General features: G+C 36.9%; 1 protein-coding gene across 8 annotated transcripts in view; it reads right to left on the bottom strand.

Moving 5' to 3' along the window:
* LOC126958080 (uncharacterized) overlaps positions 1–18,091 on the bottom strand; it is a 57,838-nt gene that overhangs the window by 38,783 nt on the left and 964 nt on the right. For 6 of the 8 annotated variants that reach the window (XR_007727060.1, XR_007727059.1, XR_007727058.1 and 3 more), the window contains exons 2-4: positions 17,850–17,959; positions 17,234–17,301; positions 7,244–7,301 (exon numbers count right to left, since the gene is read on the bottom strand). Coding sequence is in view for 1 of the 8 variants with exons in the window: in XM_050796212.1 (XP_050652169.1) it covers positions 4,178–4,244; positions 7,244–7,301; positions 17,234–17,267 (159 nt within the window). In the remaining 7 variants the exon portion in view is untranslated. Of the gene's footprint in view, positions 1–1,972; positions 4,245–7,243; positions 7,302–10,291; positions 10,744–17,233; positions 17,302–17,849; positions 17,960–18,091 lie in introns of those variants that run through there. The other 2 variants (XM_050796212.1, XR_007727064.1) reach the window with 2 other exon arrangements.

The following is an 18,091-nucleotide window of genomic DNA, read 5'->3' as shown; positions in this document are numbered from 1 at the left end:
CTTTGAGTACTTCTGAACAGTGTATCTGAGGTCACCAACAAAAGAGGCATCTGTTTTGAAGAGATGAGCCAAGATAAGAATTAAGTTTCCAGGGCAATCTTAGGTTGGAAGTCCCCTAATCAGTCTATATATATCATTTTAGCAGGTGCTTTTGGTGACTGAGAAGCAGATACAGTGTGGTGAAAATAATATACTGGTCAAACAGAAGAGCTGGCTCTGATCTTAACTGGTTGAGTGACCTTGGGAATTCCACTGAGTCTATGCAGAATCAAGGTTGAGAGCTTCAGACAAACCAACAGACCTTTTGTTCACTGCTGTACCGCCAGTGCCCGGCACTGTGGGTGGTGACCAATAAAACCTAGGTTTGTAACTTTATTCTGCCACTTACTAACAGGATGACCTCGGGGAAACTACCCATCTTCTTTGAGCTTCTATTTTCTTATTTATAAAATGAAAATAGTAACTACATCCTAAGATTGAGATGGAAGAGCCAGGAGCAGTGGCACATGCCTATGATCCCAGCTACTCAGGAGGCTGAGGCAGAAGGGTTGAGCCCAGGAGTTCAAGTTCAGCCTGGGCAAAATAGCAAGATTGTCTCTTAAAAAAATAAAAAATAAAAATGAACAAGATGGAAACAAAGCATTTGGTAAAGACTAAATAGCCACAATTATCTATCATATACCAATTCATTACATATATTTTAAAAATTAAAATTTCAGGGCATTTCAGTTTTGTCCGACAATTTCCATGATGTGAAGCCAGCTAACTCTGATCTCCAAGATCTCCTTCCTGATTGAGTAAGCTCTCAACACCCATGTTTGTATTGATGATCATGCCCCATGAATCTGATTGGTTCTCTCTACATGGATCTGGAACAGTTAACATGTTAACATGTAATACCTGGAGCTATGGGGTAACTGACAGGAAAAGCAGCAGTAAGAGCTGTAAGAGAATGATGTACAGATGGCAGACAATACCACTTTAGGGGTCCAAAATGGTTTTCTAGTTCCCAGTCCAATCTCATCCTGCCTTTGGGAGTCTCTTAGACAGCTCTGTATCCTTATCTTTTGCCCAAGTTAGCACTGGTGTGCTTATTATTGTAACTAGGCTTTGTTTTCACATGTTCTTTGATCCTCACAATATTCCTATGTAACAGACAAGAGCATAATAGAATGAACATATGGAATCAGACAAGCATGGCCCTGTTAGACACTCAATGTGTAACTTTTGAGTAAGTTAGTAGTGTATGAGTGTCTTTCCTCATAAAATAGGGTAACAACGCCCATTTTGCTTTAGGGCTGCTTTGGAAGATACAGACAAAAGTAAGGCATCTGGCAAAAAGCACTCAACAAATTACAGTGTCTATTAGTATTCCCATTTTACAAAAGGGAAAACTATGGCTGATAAATATCAATATTCTTACTACTATACCACACTTGAAATAAAAAATACAAGATTATCAAGTGAGAAACTTGTGAACTCTAAGTGCTTGATTAAACTGTGAGTCCACTTACATGTGGATTTTTTTCAATAAATACATTGAAATTTTTTTGGAGGTTTGCAACAATTTGAAAACACTTGCAGACAAACCAACATTAAGAAAAAGAGTTGTCATGAATGCATAAAACATATGTAGTCTGTTATCATTTACTACCATAAAATATACATAAATCTATTAATAAAGACTACAGAGTTGTCAAAACTTATGCACACAAACTCTTACAGAATGTATATGGTACCATTCACAGTTGAGAGAAATGTAAACAAATGTAAAGATCAAGCCTCTGGAAAGGACTGTCAATGCTATCGAAGAGAACCCCGACAGAACATCATGGAAGTCTGGAAGGAGTGCACCACTGAAGACGTCATTGTTGTTATAGAAAAAATCATGGTATCATCAAGCCTGAAACAAGAAACTCTTGGTAGAGAAAACTGTGTCCAGATGTAGCACATGACTTCACAGGATCTATAACAGAGCCCATCAAGGAAATCATGAAAGAGATTGTGGAGATGGCAAAAAAAAAAAAAGGTGGGAGGTGAAGGGTTAGCTAACAGACACCACACCAGAGGAATTAAAAGACCACTTGATGGAGATGAGCTGCTTCCAAACTAGTGCCAGATGATGAGGAAGAAGATGCTAAAAAAGCAGTGCCAGAAAATGAATTGACATTAGACAATCTGGCAGAAGGGTTCTGATTACTTAAGACTGCTTTGGACTTCTTTTATAAATGGACCCTTCTATTATACCGGCACTGAAACTAAAGCAAATGGAAGGAGGATTGCTACTATACAGAAACATTTTTAGAGAAACGAAAACGCAAAACAGATTATCAGGTTTTTCTGTAAAGTCACACCAAGTGTGCCTGCATCTCCTGAATCCCGTTCTATCTCCTCTACCTCTGCCACCCGAGACAGCAAAACCAAGCTTGCCTGTATTTTCTTCCTCAGCCTACTCAACATGAAGACCTTTATGATTATCCACTTTTTTTTTGAGATGGAGTATTACTCTGTCACCCGGGCTAGAGTGCAATGGCATGATCTCAGCTCACTGCAACTTTTGCCTCCCGTGTTCAAGCGATCCTTCTACCTCAGCTTCCCAAGTACCTGGGATTACAGGCGCCTCCTACCACGCCCGGGTAATTTTTGCATTTTTAGTAGAGATGGGGGTTTCGCCATGTTGGCCAGGCTGGTCTCGAACTCCCGACCTCAAGCGATCTGCCTGCCTTGGCCTCCCAAAGTGCTGGGATTACAGGTGTGAGCCACGGGAACCAGCTGATCCACTTCTACTTAATGAAAAGTAAGCACATTTTCTCTTCTTCACAATTTTTAAAAATATTTCCTAGCGTACTTCATTGTTAAGAACACAGTATAGGCCAGCCATGGTGGCTCATGCCTGTAATCCCAGCACTTTGGGAGGCCGAGGTGGGTGGATTACCTGAGATCAGGAGTTAGAGACCAGCCTGGCCAACGTGGTGAAATCCCGTCTCTACTAAAAACACAAACAAATTAGCCAGGCGTGGTGGCACATGCCTGTAATCCCAGCTACTTGGGAGGCTGAGGTAAGAGAATCGCTTGAACCTGGGAGGTAGAGATTGCAGTGAGCTGAGACCGTGCCACTGCACTCCAGCCTGAGCAACAAGAACGAAGCTCCATGTCAAACAAAAAACAAAACAAAACAAAAAAACCACACAGTATAATAAAACATGTAACCTACAAAATATGTTTGACTATTTATGATATTGGTAAGGCTTCTGGTCAACAAGAGGCTATAAAAACAGGTAAGTTTTGGGAAAATCAAAAGTAGTATGTGGATTTTCCATTGTGGGGGTAGGGTGGGTTAGTGTCCTAACCTCTGCATTGTTCAAGAGTCAACTGTAATGGTATTACAGTTATGTAAAAAGAGTCTGTCTTTAGAGATACATAAAGTATATTGTTATCAAAGAAACAATGTATCTAGTTTAGGTTTGTTTTGTTTCATTACATTGTAAAAATTATTCATATAAGGCCTCTACCATTATACCACAAATCTCTAGAGGGAATGGACTTTTTAAAAGGTAAAGTATTTCCAGTACCTGATTTGCAGAAAACTATTAATAAATGCTACTAAATGCGACCACTATCCAAAGGGTTCTTAACACACATACGTTATTTCTTTTCCTTTATCCTTGCCTCCTCTTTCTCTCCCATGTTTTAAAGCCTACATAATAGGTACCACTTGGCCCTATGGTTGTTCCCTTGCTTAGAAATACTAATTCTGAGCTACATAATTAGCTAACCACATGATCCAGTATTATACAACAATGAAACACTTCAAAAAACCAACACAAGTTAGGCGCAGTGGTGCACACCTCAAGTTGCCTCTAGTTCCAGCTAACGGGGAGGTTGAGGCAGGAGGACCACTTGGGTCCAGGAGTTCAAGGCTACAGTGAGCTATGATCATGCCACTGCTCTCCAGGCTGAGTTACAGAGTGAGACCTTCATCTCAAGGGAAAAAACAAAACAAAACCACAGCCATGTTGTTTCAAGAGAGTCAGGTAGGTATCAAAACAATGCTGATGAACAGGAAAATTGTGCCAATCTGAAAATATGTGGAAAATCTGCTTGGCATTTTATCTTCCCCTAAAGTACTGATATTTTCAAGCCTGTCAAATTCCCCAAATGAAATGAAAACCCTCACTTACCGTATTGACATGTATGAGGCTATGGAACTTGATTTAATCTGAGAATCCTGAAACTGCTTCTCACTAAAATTCAACATGAAAAAAAAAAAGAAAACCCATACCAACACTGCTAATAAAACTTTTTTTTTCTTTTTTTGAGACAGGATCTTGCTCTGTTGCTTGGATTAGAATGCAGTGGCACAACCATGGCTCACTGAAGTCTTAACTTCCCAGACTCATCGATCCTCTCACCTCAGCCGGCATGCACTACCATGCCTGGCTGATTAAAAAAAATTTTTTTTTTTTTTGTAGAGACAGGGTCTCAGTTGTTGCCCAATCTGATCTCAAACTCCTGCACTCAATCCTCTTGCCTCAGCATCCCAAAGTGCTAGGATTGCAGGCGTGAGCCACCGAGCCTGAGCAAGACAAATTCTCCAATCAAATGTCAGAATCTGGAATGAGAAATGCAATCGGTGACCTGAAAACAGTTTGGGGAGTGGGGAAAAGCCTACAAACTTGACTGCTTAACAGAGGTATGCGAACTCTGGCCTGCATGAAAAATCCAGATTCCACCTGTCTGTAAATAAAACTGTTTTGTTTCTTTGTTGTTTTTGTTGAGATAGGGTCTCTGTCATCCAGGCTGAAGAGTGGTGGTGTGATCATGGCTCACTGCAGCCTGGAACTCCTGAGCTCAGGCAATCCTCCCACCTCAGCTCCCAAGTAGCTGAGACTATAAGCACATACCAACATGCTTATGTGCTGATAGTCTCAGCTACTTTAAGCTATTTTAAATGGCTAATTTAAAACCCTTTTTTTTTTTTTTTTTTTTTTGGTAGAGATGGGGGGATCTCACTATGTTGCTCAGGCTGGTCTTGAACTCCCAGCCTCAAGTGATCCTTGGCCTTGGCCTCCCAAAGCACTAAGATTACAGGTTTGAGCCATCATTCCCAGCTAGTAAATAAAATTTACTCAGAACAGTTACACCTATTTATTTAAGTCTATGACTGCTTCAGCATTATAAGGGCAGAGGTAGAGTTGAGCAGTCACAACAGAGATTATATAGTACGCAAAGCTAAAAATATATCCCATCTGATTCTTCACAGAAAAAGTTTGCTGACCCTAGTCTAGAGGACAAGAAAATTCAAATATCCACCGCTGTCGGCACTGTGGTACAATATAATGAATCAACAATTTTCTATAACACAGGTACATCTTTTGCAGGGCAGTCAAGGCACCATCGAGGATCTTTTGAAAATATATCAAACTTCTAGTAATTTTTCAGACTATGACTCCCAGTAAATGCTAGGCCAGAGCTTGGGAGTAGGGAAAGATGAGGAGGCCAGATAGGCTTGCAATGGTGTGATCCTTTCAGGGAGGCGTGGCTTCCAATCAGTTAATCAATCAATCAATCAATGGAGTGATAGGAAATATTTCCTTGTACTCCCACAGTTATAGAAGATTCTAGTTTAGTCCAACAGATGTGAAATAGAAAAATAATCTATTTTAGTGACGAGAATCTAAACCTTAGACTCTGGCTCAAAAGCTATGCACATAACCCACCCTCCCTATAGATCTCAGAAAGGGATTCTACCGGCATCCAAATAAAGACCTGGTGAGGTCAATGATAACCCATATATATTTTCTTTGTTGATAAACAGCACATCTGGCTAGATAACTACATCAGGTTAATGGAGGAAAAAAAAGGTGATAAGAACATATATCCATAATACATTTTAGGCAAATCAAATAATGCATCATAAAAATTAATGTTGGAAATATAGAAATATATACAAAGTGGGATATGACTTAAGGGACATCATTTAAGAAAGAAAAGAAAATTGGTGGGGGAACAAGTTATCTCATGACATTTAACAGTACAGTAACAACACATTTTTAAAACCCCAACAATAGTATCTACCAAATTAACATTTACTTGCATTTCACTGATTTTGTGGCTCTCTTGGTTTGGTTGTAGAGTTGTGCAAGAGCATAAGAGTTTACAGCTGGTTTTTGTTTAGATACATATTTAAATAATATTATAATGAATATAATTTAAGCCAATATTGGAATTTGTAGGGATTTTTTTTCTCCTTTAAATAGATCCAAACATTGTGAAGATCTGTGAAACATCATTTATAGTTACAAAATGTAATTTCCCAGTCATTTTATTATTTATTTATTTATTTAGAGACGGAGTCTCACTCTGGAGTACAGTGGCGAAATCTCGGCTTGCTGCAACCTCCACCTCCTGGGTTCAAGTGATTCTCTTGCCTCAGCCTCTTGAGTAGCTGAGATTACAAGTGCAAGCCACCATGCCTAGTTAGTTTTTGTATTTTTAGTAGAGACAGGGTTTCACCATGTTGGCCAGGCTGGTCTCAAACTCCTGACCTCTGGTGATCCGCCTCCTCGGACTCCCAAAGTGCGGGGATTACAGGTGTGAGCCACCATGTGGGGCCAAATTTCCCAGTCTTTTTAAAAAGGGAGAGACAAAACTTTCACTTCTAACAATACGACAGACTAGGTTACATATATATTCATTTCTATATATGATATTTTTATTAGAAATACATTTTGAAGATACGTTAACAAGTAAAACAGTAAGAAACAGATGCAAACCATGTTTTAGATTGTATCCTAGCTAGGAAAACCATTTGAAAAGAATATTTCTGGGACAACTTGGGAATTTCAATATGGAATGGGTGAATGCAGGAACTCTTAAATTCCAGGGTTCTACAATTACGATAAAATCACCAGACTGAAAGGAATGAAAAGTGCTTTAGAATCTAATCCACACCTAGTGTTCAGATCCCTTCTATAGTAGTGGGTTATTTCCCTGTCTAGCAATAGGGAATTTCTCAGCTCCTGAGACACTCCATTCCAAATCAGCTCACCTATAATCATTAGAGCTTCTTGATGAACAAAAATGTTTAAAAAAAGGTTGCAGTGAACTGAGATCATGCCACTACACTCCAACCTGGGTGACAGAGCAAGACACTGTCTCAAAGAAAAAATTATTCTCTAATGAATATGAACATACAGTGTGCATTCTTAGTCAACTATTATCCTGTAATACATATACTTACCTCCTGTGCATCTGTTGCTGCCTTTGCATCATCCTCATCATAGCGGTTACAGTTGTACCTTCAAGTAAACAAAGAGGATTCCATAAAGAAAAAAATCAATGAAAAGAAAAAAAAATCACAGAATTTTAACCTGAATTTACAGGTTAACACCAACATTGTGTTTTATAACAGAGAAACTGAGATGTTAAAACACCCAGGGTTCTAATGCTATAATGACAGAATTATCAGGCTGAAAGGATAATTGTAACCTATATCTAGTGTTTGAATCCTCTCTGTAATAAATTAGTTCTCTATCCAGTGATAGGAAATTCCCCACCTCCTGAGGCAGTCCATTTCAGATCAGCTCACATATCATTATTGGAAAACACTGTCCTCCTAGAACTTTTATTGACTATTGTCTGAATTCCTAACTCAAGTTTTTGAGAAAGAGATAATCTTATCTCTTAGGCCATCTGTTATTTAGGCCAAATATTTCTTTTTTTTTTTTTTTTTTTTTTTGAGGCAGAGTCTCGCTCTGTCACCCAGGCTGGAGTGCAGAGGCGCGATCTCAGCTCACTGCAAGCTCTGCCTCACAGGTTCACGCCATTCTCCTGCCTCAGCCTCCCGAGTAGCTGGGACTACAGGCGCCTGCCACCACGCCCGGCTAGTTTTTTTGTATTTTTTAGTAGAGATGAGGTTTCACCGTGTTAGCCAGGATGGTCTCGATATCCTGACCTCATGATCCACCCACCTCGGCCTCCCAAAGTGCTGGGATTACAGGCTTGAGCCACCCCGCCTGACCTAGGCCAAATATTTCTAATTTTCCAGGATTATTCACCTTATCTGCTCTTTCATAAACCACAGAAAACCAACAGTTGACAACCTACCATGTAATAGACACTGTGCTATGTGCTTTGCTATTACAGTTTTTCAGAGTCTTTTAAAAGTGCATAATATACAAAATGGTGGGAAGCAGAAACGGGAGCCTACATTATGGGAGCAGCTATTTCTTGAATGCTTACTACATACCATGCTCTTGGCTAAGGACTTTAAATGTATTAACACATTTAATCCCTTAAACATTTTATGAAATATGCATTATTTTCTTCATTGAGAAGAAGAAGAATAAACTTTAGAGAGGATGGGTAGCATACTTAAGGTCGCATAACTACAGAGTTTCAGAGCTTAAACTTTTGCCTGTCTCCCAATGGAGGCTTATGCCCTTAACCAGTGAGAAAACTGCTCACTCATATGCTGTGTAGGATTCTTTTTTTTTTTAAGACAGAGTTTCGCTCTTGTTGCCCAGGCTGGAGTGCGATGGGGTGATCTTGGCTCACCGCAACCTCCACCTCCTGGGTTCAAGCGATTCTCCTGCCTCAGCCTCCCGAGTAGCTGGGATTACAGGCATGCATCACCACGTCTGGCTATTTTTGTACTTTTTATAGAGACAGGGTTTCTCCATGTTGCTCAGGCTAGTCTCAAACTCCCCACCTCAGGTGATCCACCCGCCTCAGCCTCACAAAGTGCTGGGATTACAGGTGTGAGCCACCACACCTGGCCCAAGATTCTTATATTAGTTCAAGTAAGTCATCAATAAAATGAGGAAAGCTATATATATATATATATATATTTATATAGAGAGAGAGAGCGCGCAATATATATATTTTTAAAGAAAAAATACGACAAAGCCTTTTAGCAAGGCTTTAAAGCATTCCACAATGTCTAATGATGTGCAGGGTAAAACCACCTGCAGGTTGGGTTTTGCCAACAGCATGTGAGTTTTCAATTTTGGTCTAGAGAGGCACACTTGATAATACAGTTATTCTCTGAAAAAGTCATGTATCTTCACAACATTCTGCCTTTGCTCATGTCGCAACTTTGGCCCTAAATATTTTTTCTACTACTATATTGAAGGAACACACCTCAAAATAATAAGAGCCATCTATGACAAATCCTCAGCCAATATCATACTGAATGGACAAAAAACTGGAAGCATTCCCTTTGAGAACTGGAACAAGACAAGGATGCCCACTCTTATCACTCATATTTAACATAGTATTGGAAGTGCTAGCCAGAGCAATCAGGCAAGAGAAAGAAAAGGCATCCAAATAGGAAAAGAGGAAGTCAAATTACATCTCTTCACTGACAATGTAATTTATACCTGGGAAACCCTAAAGATTCGGCTAAAAGACTCCTAGACCTAATAAACGACTTCAGCAAAGTCTCGGGATAAAAAAATGCACAAAAATCAGTAGCATTTCTATACACCAATAATCTTCAAGCTGAGAATCAAATCAAGAACACAATCCCATTTACAATAGCCACACACACTCAAAGTACCTGGGCATACATCTAACGAAGGAGGTGAAAGATCTCTACAAGGAGAAGGAAATCATAGACTACACAAATGGAAAAGCATTCTATGATCACGGATAGGAAGATTCAATATCATTAAAATGTCATACTACACAAAGCAATCTACAAATTACCAATATCATTTTTTTTTTTGCAGAATTAGAGAAAAACTATTCTAAAATTTATATGGAACCCAAAAAGAGCCTGAATAGCCAAGGCAATCGTAAACCAAAAGAATAAAGCCAGAGGCATTACATCTTCTGACTGCAACCTATACTAAACTAAACTAAAGAACTAAAAGTAGAATTACCATTCAAACAAGCAATCCCATCACTGAGTATATAACCAAAGGAAAATAAATCCTTCTGTCTGCACTTGTACATTCATTGTAGCACTTTTCACAATAGCAAAGGCATGGAATCAACACAGGTGCCCATCAATGGTGAATCATATAAAGAAAATGCAGTGTATATATACCATGGAATACTATGCAGCCATAAAAAACAAAACTATGTTATTTTTGAGAACAAGTATACAACTGGAGGTCATTATTCTAAGCAATTTAACACAGAAACAGAAAACCAAATACTGCATGTTCACACTTGTAAGTGGGAGCTAAACATTAGGTATACATAGACACAAAGATGGAAACAATAAACACTGGAGATACCAAAAGGAGAGAGGGAGGGGAACATGCAAAGGTTGAACAACTACCTGTTGGGTACTGTGTTCACTAATCAGATGATGGAATCATTAGAAGCCTAAATCTCAGCATCACGTAATATACCCAAGTAACAAATCTTCACATATAATCCCTGAATCTGAAATTCAAATAAATGAAATAAATGGTATTGGGAAAACTGAGTATCCACATATGAAGGAACGAAATTGAAGTCTTATTCCATAAATAAAAATCAATTCAAAGTGAATTGAAGTCTTAAACACAAGACCTGAAACCATAAAATTCCTAGAAGAAAACATGGGAAATTTCCTTGACTTTGACCTTGCCAGTGGTTTTTTGGATATGACTCCCAAAACACAGGTAACAAAAGTAAAAATAGACAAATGGGTTCAACCAAACTACAAAGTTTCTGTACATCAAGGAAACAATCAACAAAAAATTGGAACCTATGAATTGGTAGAAAATATGAGCACACCACGTATCACATAAGGGGTTAATATTTAAAATAATAAGAAACTTAATAGCAAAAAAAAGGTGCATTAAAAATGACCAAAGCACCTGAATAAACATTTTTTCAAAGAAGACATACAAATGTTCAATAGATATATGAAAAGATACTCAACATCACCAATCACCAGATAAATGCAAATCAAAACCACAATGAGATATCATCTCATACCTGTTAGGATGTCTATTATAGGAAAGATAAAAGATAGCAAGTGTTGGTGAGGATGTGGAAAAAAAGGAATCCTTGTACCCTGTTGGTTTGAATGTATATTGGTATAGCCATATGGAAAACAACATGAAGTTCTCTCAAAAAATTAAACATCGAACTTTCATGTGATCCAGCAACTTCTCTAGTGTATACTCAAAGGAAATGAAATCAGTATCTTGAAGAAATATTTCCACTCTTATTTATTGCAGCATTATTCACAATAACCTAGATAAGAAACAACCTAAATGTGCATCAATCAATGAATGGATAAATTGTGATGTGTAAATATATGTATGAATATATATATACACAGTACGCATATATTCCATTATATATTATGTAATAATATACATAATTATGTATAAATCTAAAAGAGTTGAATACATAGAAGCAGAGGATAGAATGATGGTTACCGGGGCAGAGAAGTGGGGGGAAATGGGGAAATATCAGGCAAGAGTTATAAAGTTGAATTTGTATAGGATGAATAACTCTAGAGATCTAATGTACAGCATCATGACTATAGTTGATAATACTGTACTGTATACTGGAAATTTCCTGAGAATAGATTTCAGGTGCTCCCCACACACAGACACACACACACATGCACACACACACACATGCACACACACACAAAGGTTACTGTGAGGAGATGGATATGTTTTTCACTTTACTTTAGTAATCATTTTACTGTGCGTGTATACACATGTTAAAAATCATGTACATTTTAAATATATACAATATTTTAAAATAAAATTGACTATATAAAAGGAAACTTTATAATCGAGAATTTAAAAAGCAATAGCATGAAAAACAAAATTGGTATACTAGACAAAAATATGAGATATCATCAGGGGAAGACACTATTCAGAAGAAAATTAGTGGAACAAACAGCGCTTCAAGAATTTAAACTTGGTAAGTTATCACTTCAGGCCAAGCTGGGAATGCATCAGAGACTAGTAAGTATTGATATGTAGAAAGAGGAGGGATATTCTAAAAACTAGAATGAAATGAGTAAAAAAAGCATAGAACCAGAAAAATGAAACAGTTATTCAGTAGACATGGTGAGGATCAGAAGTTTTCAGGGATGAGAGACTGGGGTGTAATTCTATAAAGGTAAATTGAGATCAGTTTGGGAAGACCCTTGACTGCCAGACTGAGGGGCTTGACATAAGTATAGATTTTTAAAAATCTTCTTTTAAGGGCACCAGACAGCTGTAGAAGCAAAACACTAAAATTTCAGAGAGCTAGGAGCCCTTCCTCAGTGAGTTGATATGGCCAGCCATTTACTTCTCTGGGAATACTTGTCAAGTCTAGGCCTATGCTGAGGATTGAGCTTGGCATAAGCAGAGAAACTCTAGTAGGGGAAAGAGAAAGCAGTGGAACACTTGGATGTGGGCTGGTAGGACTAACTGAAATCTAGAAGAGCCCCAGATACATATCTGCTTTTCAATGTAAGACATTCACTGAGTGTTTGAAGGGGAGAGGGTATGGTGTGCTGGAAGACTGGGCCAGAAAAATCCCACAGGAATATCCCACAGTCTTATTTGGGAGTAAATGCTTAGGAGAGAGTTCCACCAGAATGAGGGCCTTACTACAAACACACCTCGAGTCTTGTTCTTGAGACATTTGAAACTAGAGTAAGACTATGTCTAACTAAAGGTACCACTGAGCACTGATCTAGCTCAGATTTTGGCAAGAATGAAGTGTTCTCCCCCGTATTCAAACATAGGAAAGAGTAAATTGTCTCCTGTTGAAAATAACACTGATTTTAGTTTTTATGATTCTCTTATACACAACATTCAGCACATAGTAAAATGTTATGAGGCCTATGAAGAATCAGGAGATATTTGAAGAGATAATGGTCAAGACTTTTCCAAAATTGAAAGAATCAGCCCACAGATTCAAGAAGCTCAGCAAACTCCAAAATAAACATATAGGAAACCACCCTAAACAACTATTGTCAAACTTCCGAAAACCAAGTAAAGATAAAGTCTTAAAAGTAGCAAGTGAAAAACTGTACATTATCTACAAAAAGAAAAAGTTATACCTGACTTTTAAACAGAATGATACATGACTTTTCAGCAGAAACTATGGAAGTTAAATGATAATGAAATGACACTTTAAAAGTGCTAAAGGTGCGAGAAGGATCTAGAATTTTAAAGCCAGCAAATCTGAGAATTGTATATCTAGTAAAAATAGCCTTGAAAAATTAAAGCAAAGTAAAAACGTTTTCAGATAAAAAAAGAAAAAGCTGAGATACCTACTACAAAAAGCATTAAAGGAAATTCTTCAGTTAAAAGAAAACTTCTTCCAGATAGAAGCATGAAATGCAGGAAGGGATGAAGTACATAGAAAGAGCAAATATGTGTGTAAGTATAAACGAATATTGACAACATAAAGTCAAAATTACTATATTATGCTTTTACACAAGTATAAAAGTAAAATATGTTAGAACAGTAGTACAAAAGGCAAGAGGATTTAAATAGAATTAAATTGCTTACAGGTTCTTCCATGCTAGTATTGGTAAAAATATCCGTTTAAGTTCTTCCATGCTAGTATTGGTAAAAATATCCATTTAAATTTGAGCCAGAAAAATCTCATAATAGGTTCAAAAATTCATTTTTATTTTTAAAATATAGAAAGTCAAAATTCTAATAGTAAAGTGGAATAATACAAATGCCATTTATTAATGCAAAATAAGGCAGGAAATAAGGGGTATGGGAACAAAGAAGGGAAAAATCAAAAGCAAATAGCAATACAGTCAACTTAAGCCCAGCTAGATCATTACACTAAGTGTAAATGAACAAAATATTGTGATTAAAACTCAAAGATTGATTTTTCACACATTGAAAATATATTATTTTTTAAAATATGCCAATAATTTAGAACTTACTTAAAATGGATAACTTTTTTTGAAAAATACAATTTACCAAAAGTAACCCAAGAAGAAATAAAAAGTCAAAATAGCCCTATATCTGTAAAGGAATTTGAATTTGTAGAATTCAAGGTGTAATTTTAAACCTCACCATAAAGAAATCCAGAATTTTCAGATTCTGTGTAGGATGCAGAATGCCAGAAATACTATGTTCCCTACACAACAATAAGAAAAAGCCAGATAATCTACAAAATCATAAATGTGTATGAATCCTTTAGAAAGCTGAGATCACAGGTTAACCAATTAGCCTGACATTTAGGGAAAAACAACTTCCACCCAGTTGAGAGAGGAGGCAAGCACTGTTTCACCCAAAGCAGGGCATGGAATGAGACTAGTTGTTACACAAGTGTATAAAATAATTCATTATATCTTTAACTAATTGCTAAAGATGAGTATGAGCTACTGTGAGAGTACAGAAGCTCTGAGAACTTCAGACACTAAAGAGGGATTCCAAAACGACTCATAGACACTTCCCTACGGATGTTCACTGTGTGACCATCAGAAAGATTGGGAGAAAGGTGGAGACCACAGAAAGTTTCCTTCATAGTGCAGGCATGGAGAGAAGAATGGTTGTTGTTGCAAAAGAAAAAAAAAAAAGCAGGAAGCTCCATTTGGATGCCTCTAACCTACAGAACAAAAAAGGATAAATATCCACTGCAGGAGAGGCATCACTGTGACAGCCCCAATGAATAGGTGAAGATGTATTGCAACTTGATGAAACATAAAGGAAAAACAACAACAAGAAGCAAAATAACACTAAACCTTGAACATGAAGAAAGAACAGGAAACTGTCTTGGGACCAACAATTAGAGACCTACTACATCAAGTGAAGGGGCAGGTGCACTGAGAGAGCCCTGCTTCTGAGACCTAGGGGCACAGGGCCTGCCTAAGACTGAAACTGGACCAGGACAACAGAGAAACCACCACAAACCCACCTTCCACTTCCCAAACACAATATCCTAAGCTTCAAATACACAAAGCAAAAACTTATAGTACTAACATAAGAAATAAAAAATACGCATTTGTAGTTAGAGACTTCAACATTCTTTTTAAGTAATCTATAGAACACAGACGAGAAATGAATAAGGATATGAAAACCTGAACAAAACTATCAACGATGTTGTCCAAACTGACATTTGTCAAGCACTTCTGCCAACAGTAACAGAATACACATTCTTTTCAAGTGCACACGAAACCTTCATCCAGATAAACTATATTCAGAGTCATAAAACAAACCTTAACAAATATAAAAGAATTGAAATCATGCAATGTGTGTTTTTGATCATAACAGAATTAAATTAGACATCAATAATAGAAAAAAAGGTGGAAAATACACAAATATTTGGAAGTTAAACAGCAAATTCCTAAATAACTAGTGGTTTTAAGCAAAAGTAACAAAAGCAATTAGAACATATTTTGAATTTAATGAAAATGAAAATATATCAAAATCTGAAAGATGCATCTAAAGGAATGCTTTGAGGAAAATTTATAGCATTTAAGGTTCATATTAGAAAAGAAAGTCTTAAATCATCAGTCTAAACCTTCATTGTATAAAACTAGAAAAATAAGAGCAAATTAAATCCAAAGCAAAGTAAAAGGAAATAAATGAGGATAACAGCAGGAATCAATAAATTTGAAAACAGAAAAACAATAGAGAAAAAAGTGAAACCAAAAATTGGTTCTATTAAAAGATAATAAAGTTAAAGCAAAAGAGAGACGACACTAATTACAAATACCAAGAATGAAAGAGAATAGCACTACAGACCTTATAGATGTTTGTTTTACATTGTGACTTCTTTTTTCTTTTTCTTATTTTTGACAATTTTATCAGTTTGCCATTCATTCCATGTTTGCTTCAAGGAGGAAGAAATTAATATTTAGAAGGTAATATCAACAGTATTTGAAAACTACTTGAAAAGGAGAGACGGAAATGGGGGAGAGAAAGTCAATTAAACAGAATGTTAGCCTGAGATGCCAAATTTATAATAGAAACTTTGTTGATATGTTATTTCTGGGGAATGTGAGTCTGAGTGAGATAATCAATTGGGGCATGCTAGGTTTTCATTTATCTGAGGGACATCCAAATAAAGATGTCTAGTAGGCAGATAAATATGTGGTTTGGTGTTTGAAAGGAGGTCTGAAGTAGAGATTCAAGTTTGGGAGTCGCCAGCATACAGGTAGTATTAAAACCATGGGAGTCGAGTGGTGATATGTAGATTGAAAAAGATGAGGCCCAGGATGATGTCCCCTGACTTTCTGAAAGTAGTTTCCAATTCGTTGGTACCACAAGACACCACAGGGAGCATTCCCAAGTACCAGGAAAAAGAACTAGCATAAGCAACTCAAGACTTTTGTCCTCAAAGAAGAACCTAGAACAGCTCACTATATTAAAATGGGGTTGGCGCTATGTATACAAATAGTGCGCAAGTGCATGCAGGCACTTCTTGGACTTAAACCTATTCAGAAGAGAATAAACTTTCTAAATAGATTTTAGTGGCTAGACATAAAAAGTAAGCTGAGGAAACATCTAACGGCAATAATGGAGCTGCCAGATAATGTGGACAGCATTGATTGTTCTCGTTTGTTTTTTTCTTAAGTATCATAAAAAACTAAAAACAGATGGTAAAGATTATGATGTTTTAAAGATATTGCTAGAATGTTATCAATAAATATTTCAGAACAGATAATAAATATTCCACGCATATGAGCATAGGCATATTTAGAGGGAGAAAATCAATTTTCTGCAATTAGCTAGAACTGACATTCATACTATTGTACACTATTACATCCATCTCTCAGTGTCCAAATTCTTGCTTCCATTTTGAAAACCAAGGCTGGTTTGGTGAGGGAGAGAGATTTGCTTCTGTTTACTCTCTTATAATGAAAATCTTTTTTTCTCTTGTGTGGTAGCAAGAATTCTCCCTATATGATTGTGTGGAACTATAATCCTTCAATAACATCTGTGATTCATTTTAGTTAGTGAAAAATAGTGTTTCACTTTTATACTTTGCAAAGAAGAGAGATTCCCTCATGGTAACTCAAGAAAAAAAGACTCTGGTAAAGCTTCCAAAATTGTGTATCATTTGCTTGTTGCAAAAACTCACTTTTGCACTTATAAAATATTAATATAAAGCAATACAAAGCAATATAGAAGTTACTATTTTCTCGTCAGCAATTTAATCTTGCAAAATGGATTGGCAGCTTTTAGATGCAAGAACAATGTTTTATACCCTTTTGGATCGCTAAAGAACACAGGAAATGGTTCATTACATTGTTGACAGCTAATACTGAAATGCGACAAGTATTTATAAAATTAGAACATACCTTGCCTGCTAGGCGGCTGCAGATGATTCCATTGCTAGATATAAGACAGTCAGTCAGAGTAGTTTTTCCTGTTAAATAAAATAGGGACATCAATTCAAATCCATGTCTTTCTTAAAAGGGGTCATGGATCATACTTATAGATTTAAAATCTGGTCAGAGGAACTGGTTTAGTAAAGATTTTCAATTTACCTATGCTAGGTGACAAAAGACAAAAGAGATTTATTAGACTTTTGAACAGAATATCATCTAGAAGGACACAGATGCTAGCACTCTATATTGCTGTAATCTTATCTCCAACCCTGTGGATCTAATCACCCTCATCTGAAAAGTTGTCAAGCAACTTAAAGCCATTTCAAAAACAAAAAATTCAAGTTCTGGTTTAAAAAACAACATGACATACTACAAAGAAGAATGCTACTCACTAGGTAACTGTGTTCATTTCAAACGCTTTATAGCAAGGCAGGCTTCCCTAACATCACAGAAAACTTTTAAAGGAAAGAAGACTCGCTTCTTAGCAAACACCACTCTCAGCTGCCCACAGCTTCACTCCACTAAGACATACAGAGACACACCTCCCTTATTTATCAAAACAAGCACTTTTAAAAAGGATTCTTACCATGGTCAACGTGAGCCAAAACACAAATATTCCTGATGTTGGCAGTGTTTTTCTGGAGATGAATCATCTTATCCAAACTGTTGAGCACCATGGTTACTTATTTCCTGTGACTAAAAATTAAGTATTAGCCCAGAGGCTAAAGGTCGGGGCAAAAGAAAAAAATAATAAACGCTAGGAGGTGGCAAGGCTTCTCAAACCCCTTAAACTAAGAACCCAGTGAATGTTTATTGATGAGACACACC

This window comes from Macaca thibetana, chromosome 7 (genome assembly GCF_024542745.1).
Source record: "Macaca thibetana thibetana isolate TM-01 chromosome 7, ASM2454274v1, whole genome shotgun sequence".
NCBI classification, from domain to species: domain Eukaryota; kingdom Metazoa; phylum Chordata; class Mammalia; order Primates; family Cercopithecidae; genus Macaca; species Macaca thibetana.
This window is presented reverse-complemented; position numbering and strand designations above follow the sequence as displayed.